At 37.5% G+C, this 8,249-nt stretch overlaps 1 protein-coding gene across 1 annotated transcript; it reads right to left on the minus strand.

Annotated features, from left to right (window-relative positions):
• Positions 1-1,450: 1,450 nt before the first annotated feature.
• Positions 1,451-4,319, minus strand: LOC147532864 (uncharacterized). Its single transcript, XM_086649994.1, has 6 exons — positions 4,250-4,319; positions 3,893-3,899; positions 3,729-3,809; positions 3,535-3,615; positions 2,609-3,417; positions 1,451-2,490 (listed from the first exon to the last, which is right to left on the minus strand). Exons 1-6 carry the CDS (start codon positions 4,317-4,319, stop codon positions 1,451-1,453), a joined length of 2,088 nt encoding a protein of 695 aa, XP_086506120.1.
• Between the last annotated feature and the right edge of the window lie 3,930 nt (positions 4,320-8,249).

Genomic DNA, 8,249 nt, shown 5'->3' on the forward strand with positions numbered 1-8,249 from the left:
TTATAGTTTACAATAAATTAATTTGTTCCAAAACACACAAAGCATAACTTACTGTGCAGTAGACATTACATAATGCACTGGCAGTTTTATAACTTACCATACACTAGACATTCAGTTGTTCTCTTCTTTACTTCTTCTAATGGATACGACTTGGTATAATGAAAATTTGTTTTTATCCTGCAGACCGGACTGCGGTCTTTACGTAATGCTGCATCTGGAAAGAATATTCATAGACAGTCAAGACTTTCGCATGCCAGACAGTTGCACGCAGCCCGAATAATTTAGCGACAGAACTAGAAGAATGAGAACGGAGGTGACGTACAAAATTTTAAGGGAGTCACAAAAGGCTTGGAGTAAGATGATGTAAAAGGAGGGCTTATAATTGTAAAAAATGTTGTGGAAATGTTATTCACTTATGTTGTACTGAAAAATACTTCTGTTTTGTACTATGCCAGAGGTATTTTAGTTCAAAATACTTCTGTTGTACTGAAAAAAATGTTGTGGAAATGTTATTAACTTCGACCAAAGGTATTTTAGTTAGATAATGTACTGTCAGTTTTATACTTTACTGTCAATGTTTCTGTTCAAATACACATACAACATACATTACAGGTAGAAGGCATTACATAATCTACCGCTAGTTATCTAATGTACTGTCCGTTCTATAATGTACTGTCAGTTTGGAGGTGGACAACAGAACTTTTTGAAGGGTACAAACTTGTACAACTTAGACTCAATCATTATGTACAATTTCGCCCAAAGGACACAAGATGTGAAAGGTACTCAATGGTTAAAAACTATCAAATACACATACAACATACATTCCAAGGCATTACATAAATTTACTTCCAGTTATCTAATGTACTGTCCGTTCTATAATTTACTGTAAGTTTGGAGGTGGACAACAGAACTTTTTTAAGGGTACAAACTTGTACAACTTAGACTCAATCATTATGTACAATTTCGCCCAAAGGACACAATATGTGAAAGGTACTCAATGGTTGGAAACTTGTACAACTTTTTGAATGGGAGTTGTAAAATGTCTTGTTCACAACTTAATGTAGCGTAAATTAATTCGTTCAAACTTCTAAACTTTGTATATTTTCTACGTCGCCAAATGATTTTCTCTACCTCCCGCCTTATAACAATGGTGATGGATCTACTGTCAATGTTTCTGTTCCAATAAACTTACAAAATACAATAATGTACACACAGGCATTAAAATACGTACTGACAGTTTTATAATTTACTGAAAGTTTTACAATGTTCTGTTTCGTAAACAAAACAGTTTACTATAAAGAAACACATGTACTGCAAATCATGAAATGTACTCTACATACACACAGTAGACAACAAAAAGAAAGTTACATTTCCAAAGGAAGTGCTAACAAAATACTGGGCACTTGAAGAAGTGCTAAACAAAATCAGATAGAGAAGTGCTAACCCATCGCTATATTGGTTCGTTACAAGATGCACGATTGTGGGTCGTCAGTTGATTACATCTGCCACAAACCCTCTGTCTTTTGGGAAAATACCCGGCACTTTCGATTCGAGTGGTGCGAGGTCTACCAGGACGTCTCTTTGTGAGAGGAGGAAGAATCATTGTGTCCGGGTCATACGATTTAGGCTCATCAAACGTAGGTACAGGCTTAACGGGATGACTGTACGTCTTACAATAGGCTTCGGTAGTGAAATTGGAATCAAAAAATGAAGAGGCATCACCACCGTTCATTTTTATACACAGAATCGCATGCTCGCATGGTACGCCTTCTACTTGCCACTTGCGACAAGTGCAGGTCCGTAGGGCCAAGTCAACTGAATGGGAGGGCATAGACAATACCTCGTACTGACCTTCTCCGGACTGGACGCACGTCCAACTACAAGCCACTTTGTAACGCAGTTGCATTTCTTTATCTACCTTCGGGCATAAGAAGGTAGACCAACTAGATGACTCAACTCGCCTTTCGTTCATCATATTCATGATCTTCATTCGCAGCATATCGAGCATGACTGTTATTGGCATAACTCTCTCGTCTCGGATCCATGAATTGAAGGACTCAGACAAGGAAGAGCAAATTAAACCGTACCTTTTCCCTATAAAGAAGGCATCTGCCCAATGAACAGGGTCGACTGAGTTCAAAAAAGCTTCAGCTCCAGTCCCACCCATTACACAAATCTCCCCAGTGTATTTGCTAAAGTCTGAGGCAGTAAGTGCACGAGCCGCTTTGAACATCAAGGACTGGAAATAATCTGACTTCTTGGCACCATTTCTAACTCGTAAATTCAAGTTGTTTCGCAAATGCCACACGCAATAGGAGTGGTTGGCCGATGGGAATACATTCCGAACACCATTTAATATACCGTTATGCCTATCAGACATAAAAGTAAGTGATTCACCAATATCTATACAATTCTTCAAGTTCCCAAAAAACCAGAGCCAGTTGTGATCGTTTTCTACGTCAACAACAGCATAGGCAAGAATGAAAAAACCTGCGTACAACAGAATGATTGAGCATAAACATTACTGTTTTCTGTAAATGTAAGCATGTCGCGGGAACTAACAAATGGACAGCACACGGTTTAGGCGTCTGACAATTATACGATGTACGAGGAACAGTTTCAAGAGAAATAGAATAATTACCGTCGTTTCCATTCTTCGCAACTGCAGCCAGAATACATCCATTATACTTTGTTTTAGCAAACGTACCATCAACAAATATCAGAGGTCTACAATGCTTGTAACCTTCTATGCATGCTCCAAGAGCAATGAAAATTCTTACAAAACGATGCGACTCTTCATCAACTTCCAGATCGATATGACTGTCAGGATTAGATCTTGACAGAGCATCAACATACCAGGAGAGTTTTGCATAGGAATCAGCTTCATCACCAAATCCTATACAAATTGCCGCATTTCGAGCATGATATGAGTAGTAGTAACTCAGTTTAATACCATAATCTTTTTTGAAGGAACTAACAATATCCTTCGTGCTCTTGGTAGGGTTCTCTCTAATGTCTTCTGCAATCAATAAACTAACAGCTTCAGTCGATAGTCGAGGTTTCCGTACACCAGTGATGAAGTCTTCACAGGTATGAACGGGGTTATAGGCTTTCAGGATAAACATAGATCTCGACTTTAGAGGAGCAACTGCGTGTATTTTCCACTTGCATTTGGTACTTTTGCAAACACAGGTGACACGATCGCGGTCATTCTTAACAAACACATAATTGTAACCGTGTTTGATTGAGTATCGACTGAGAGCCTGGCGAAATGCAATCACACCACCAGGAAATTCTTGACCCTCATGGGTGAATACTTCGGGCCAACTCTCAGACCGGAGAGGCTCTCTTCTGACAAGAGCAGTGGAACCATCACCATGGTTAGAAGGCGGGAGTAAGAAGAAATCACTGGGCGACCTACAAAAATACACAAAGTTTAAAAACAGGAACGGAATAACTAACATTACATTTAATTGTGAACCAGACATTTTACAACTCCCAGTAAAAAAAGGTATAACACACAAAGTACTGTACCGATTCAACTCTTGTGGAATCATTGAAGTGTATGATCGAGGCACAATTGACGAATTAGGCGTGAAAAAACCACGTTCCAACCTGCAAAAGTTAAAGAAACGAAAAGTATAGACATATTGCAAAACGGGAACTGAATAATGTAACGGAAACTTGGACACTGAAGGGGAACGAATAGAACAGATGGGAAAATGTACCGATTTATTGCTTCTGTACTCATTGAGGGGGATGATCTTGACAAATTTGAAGCATTCGAAGGGAAGAATTCAAGCTCAAACCTGAATAATTACAGGAATAAGGTGAAGAGGTGAAGGAACATGTACAGAAAAATGACCAAGTACAACACACCTTGTATAACTACGTAGGAACTACAACATGTACAACCAACTATAAAACACAACGGGAACTACATACTGACTAATAAATTTACCGATTCATTAAGGGTGGTAATCTTGAAGTACTTGATGGGTAGGGACTGCAGAATTCACGGTCTGCTTCACGAATGGACTCTTCATTTGACTGGGACGCCATTTCTTCTCTATTCATTCTGCATAAGAGAAGGATCGGGAACTGAAGAATGTACCGTAAACTATCCAACTACGAGGGAACGGACTACCGGATAAGGAACGTAAGTTTGTACAGTATAGTTGAACAATAAAAACGAAAATATAAGGAATGAAAATATACCGATTCATTAAGAGTGGTGATCTTGAAGTACTTGATGGGTGGGGACTGAAGAATTGACGTTCTGGTTCACGAATGGATTCTTCATTTGACTGCGACGCCATTTCTTCTCTGTTCATTCTGCATAAAAGAAGGATCGGGAACTGTAGAATGTACTGTAAACTATCCAAGGGCGAGGGAACGGGCTAACGGATAAGGAACGTAAGTTTGTACAGTATAGTTGAACAATAAAAACGAAAATATAAGGAATGAAAATATACCGATTCATTAAGAGTGGTGATCTTGAAGTACTTGATGGGTGGGGACTGAAGAATTGACGTTCTGGTTCACGAATGGACTCTTCATTTGACTGCGACGCCATTTCTTCTCTGTTCATTCTGCATAAAAGAAGGATCGGGAACTGTAGAATGTACTGTAAACTATCCAACGGCGAGGGAGCGGTCTAACGGATAAGGAACGTAAGTTTGTACAGTATAGTTGAACAATAAAAACGAAAATATAAGGAATGAAAATATACCGATTCATTAAGAGTGGTGATCTTGAAGTACTTGATGGGTGGGGACTGAAGAATTGACGTTCTGGTTCACGAATGGACTCTTCATTTGACTGGGACGCCATTTCTTCTCTGTTCATTCTGCATAAGAGAAATATCGGGAACTTTAGAATGTACTGTAAACTATCCAACGACGAAAGAACGAGATAACAGATAAGGAACGTAAAATTGTACAGTATAGTTGACACAATAAAAACGAACATATATGGAATGAAAATATACCGATTTATTAAGGGTGGTGATCTTGAAGTACTTGATGGGTGGGGACTGAAGAATTGACGTTCTGGTTCACGAATGGACTCTTCATTTGACTGGGACGCCATTTCTTCTTTGTTCATTCTGCATAAGAGAAGGAACGGGAACTTTAGAATGTACTGTAATTTACACAACGACGAGGGAACAGGATAACGGGTAAGGAACGTAAGATTGTACAGTAAAGTCGAACAATAAAAACGAACATATAAGGAATGAAAATATACCGATTCAAAGTTGACGTGTTAAGATTAGAGATATGACGTTCCAACCTGCAAAAGTTAACTAAACGAATGTATAGACATATTGCAAAACAGGAACTGAACAATGTACGGTGAACTTGGCCACTGTAGGAAAACATGTACAGAAAACTGACCAAGAACAAACACTATATAACTAAGTAGGAACTAAGAAATGTACAACCAACTATAAAACAAAAAGGAAACTGTAAACTGACTAGTAAATATACAGATTCATTAAGGGTGGTGTCTTGAAGTACTTGATTGGTGGGGGGTGAACTAGTGTTACAGTAAATCATTAGTTTCGAAGGAGTTGTTCAAAGGATCCTAATATTCATCATTTTGGTGACCTCTGTTGGAAGTATATCCATCATCTTGAAATTATTTCATTCAATGCAAGTAGATGAGTTTAAATGTTTTTGTTTTTGTTTAAGGAGTATTCATGGCAGAAACATGAAAGGGACAGTCAAGCAAAACAAATATGAATGAGTTGTAGAGTCTAACTGTTTGTCTTTAAGGAGCAGTGGACCAAAAAAAACATTAAATGATAACATTGAAGGCTAAAAGATGAGATTTAAGAACATTAAAATGATAACATTTAATGATACCATTCAAGGCTAGAAGATGAGTTTAAATGCTTTTGTTTTTGTTTTTGTTTTTGTTTAAGGAGTATTCATGGCAGAAGATGAGTGAGGCAAAACACTAGTGTTCCCTTCAAGCCAGGAAGATGATGAACATTAAAATCACTAACCTGATGTGGAAGAACAGTAATAGTTGGTCTTTCAAAAGATGATGAGCTTCTGTCTATAAATAGAGCTAGAAACAGTTGAATAGATTTTGAGCGGGACCGAAAATTTCAACCCAAATTTTCATCCAAATATTTGGGTGAAAATGGCGCCATTACAGGAGAGAGAACAGAGGATAGAGAGAGAAAGAAGAAAATCAAGGAGAGATTTGGGCGGGGAGATAAGGGAAGGAAATCAGATTGGAGAGGGAAGGAAATAAAATAGGAGATATTTTCTCCTCATTTAATGCTAAGGATTAGACAAATCCGGCTCATTAATTGCCGTGTCAATCAGCCATTAAGGCAGGTAAGGGAGAAGCAGGCAGGGGCAAAACGGGAAGGGAATAACCCTTAGAAACAGGAATTGTCAGGCAAATCTGACATTTTGGACCTCTCCCGCAATTTGGAAATGGGCTGGGGCGGAAGCTAATTTATCGGGCTTATTTTGGTCCTCTCCCTCAAAAATCCTAATCAATTTGGTTTAGGTTACTTCAAGTTTGTATGCTTCAAAACTAGTGATTATAAGATTGGAAGTTGGATAGTTATTGTTTCGATTATCTTTTACTTTTTGAAATAATAATTCCAAGATGACAAATTTTAATTTCTTATGGTCATTTAGATTCATTTAAGATAAATAAAACAATTATCTTACTTGGATTTTATAGGTTTTTGCTTACTACTTTAAGCATAATTAAACTCAATAATATTACGCTTTGAAGAAGGGGTCTCAAATAAAATTTTGGTTTGATTCCGTTCGCCTTCAACTTGTGACCAACTCACCGTTTTGGCCCCCATAAGTGTCTGGCAGTTCGGTTTGGCCCCCAACTTCTTGTTTGTCTCCCAAGTATTTTCTAAACCTCTCAATTGTACTTCATGGCAATTCTGTGATTTAATTCCTTTTTTTTTTGTCCACCTAACCTCAACAATTTCCACATCACCTTCTTCCACATCAAAGTTCGCCGACAAATGTTGCCAGAGAAGGTCACCGACCGACGACTTTTTCTGACAACCTTTAATATTACTCCCTCCTTCTCATATTAAGAGTCCTACTTTGGAATTCCAACTTTTTTTCATATATTTTGTTCTTTCATTTGTACCCTTATTTATTGTAGAAAAAAAGTCTAAAATTCAAGAGTCTCGTTTTCCTACCTCACTTAACATTAAAGTACTTTTATTGCAAAGACTAGCTCCAACAAATTATAGTTGACTCAAGGTAAGGGCATTGTGGGAAAGTAGATGGATTTTATATGATAAAAAAGAAGTTGGACTCTTAATATGAAACATCTCTAAAAGGAAAGTGAGACTCTTAATATGAGACATCTCTAAAAGGAAAGTGAGACTCTTAATATGAGACAGATGGAGTATTATTTTTTCCATCTTCTTCCCCAACCTCCTTTCTCTCAATCTTGCCACTCTTCCCTTCCATCTCTAATCTCTTTCATCTCTCTCTCTCTCTCTCCAATTGGGGTAGTTAAAGTTTTTAGAAAATTCTAAGTATACAGAAGGCTTCCCAAGAATTACTTCAAGAGTTTTGTAGTGTGGGTGGAGACCATGTGAAGAATAAGCACCATGGAAGAAGAAACTATAATAAACCCAATTGAATCAAAACCGTTTCTTCTTTCTTTTTTTAGCCAAAATTGATTGATCGAATCAAAGGAGGAAGGTTACTTTCTTATCCATGCTTGATGAGGTACATACTCTCTTTAGGTTAAATTAATTGAATCAAAACCCTGCTTCTTCTTTTTTTCTTTCGGAAACCCTAATTACCCTCTGAATCAAAACTGATTTTTTTTCCACCAAAAATTGATTGATTTCAAAGCAAAGCATTTGAGTTTATGTTAGATCAGTTATTCAATTTTGTTCCAGTGTTTCTTTGAATTTAACGCCTTCGAATTTATTCAGTGATCCTTTCTCTCTCTAAACTTTTCTGCTCTTGATGAGCTATCTTGGTGTTGCTAATGGTGGTTTGAAAAGTTTAGTTGGATGGTTTGATCTACCTGAAACCGAGTATGTTTTCTTTCCTATGACTCAGTAGATTTAGTTTTTAGATGGATAGTAAAGAGAGAAAGCGATTTTAGAGAAGAAACTTGTTGGTTCGTATGAAAAGTTCAGATTCAGATTTTTATGGTGAATACGGCATGGTGGATCTGGATTTTGGTCTCAATAATAGTCATATTAGTTGCAAATCTAATGTGTGTAATGTTTC

The sequence above is a fragment of the Eschscholzia californica genome, unplaced genomic scaffold (assembly GCF_041429995.1).
Source record: "Eschscholzia californica isolate CP2 unplaced genomic scaffold, dmEscCali1.0.p SCAF_6, whole genome shotgun sequence".
In the NCBI taxonomy this organism is placed as follows: Eukaryota; Viridiplantae; Streptophyta; class Magnoliopsida; order Ranunculales; family Papaveraceae; genus Eschscholzia; species Eschscholzia californica.

Excerpts from the sequence above, each read along its gene's own strand:
- LOC147532864 (XM_086649994.1), bottom strand. The coding sequence starts at position 4,319 with ATGGCGTCGCAGTCAAATGAAGAATCCATTCGTGAACCAGAACGTCAA. Across the intron at positions 3,616-3,728 it reads AGTACAGAAGCAATAAATCG|GTTGGAACGTGGTTTTTTCA; the intron begins GTACATTTTCCC and ends TAACTTTTGCAG. Across the intron at positions 3,418-3,534 it reads ATTCCACAAGAGTTGAATCG|GTCGCCCAGTGATTTCTTCT; the intron begins GTACAGTACTTT and ends GTATTTTTGTAG.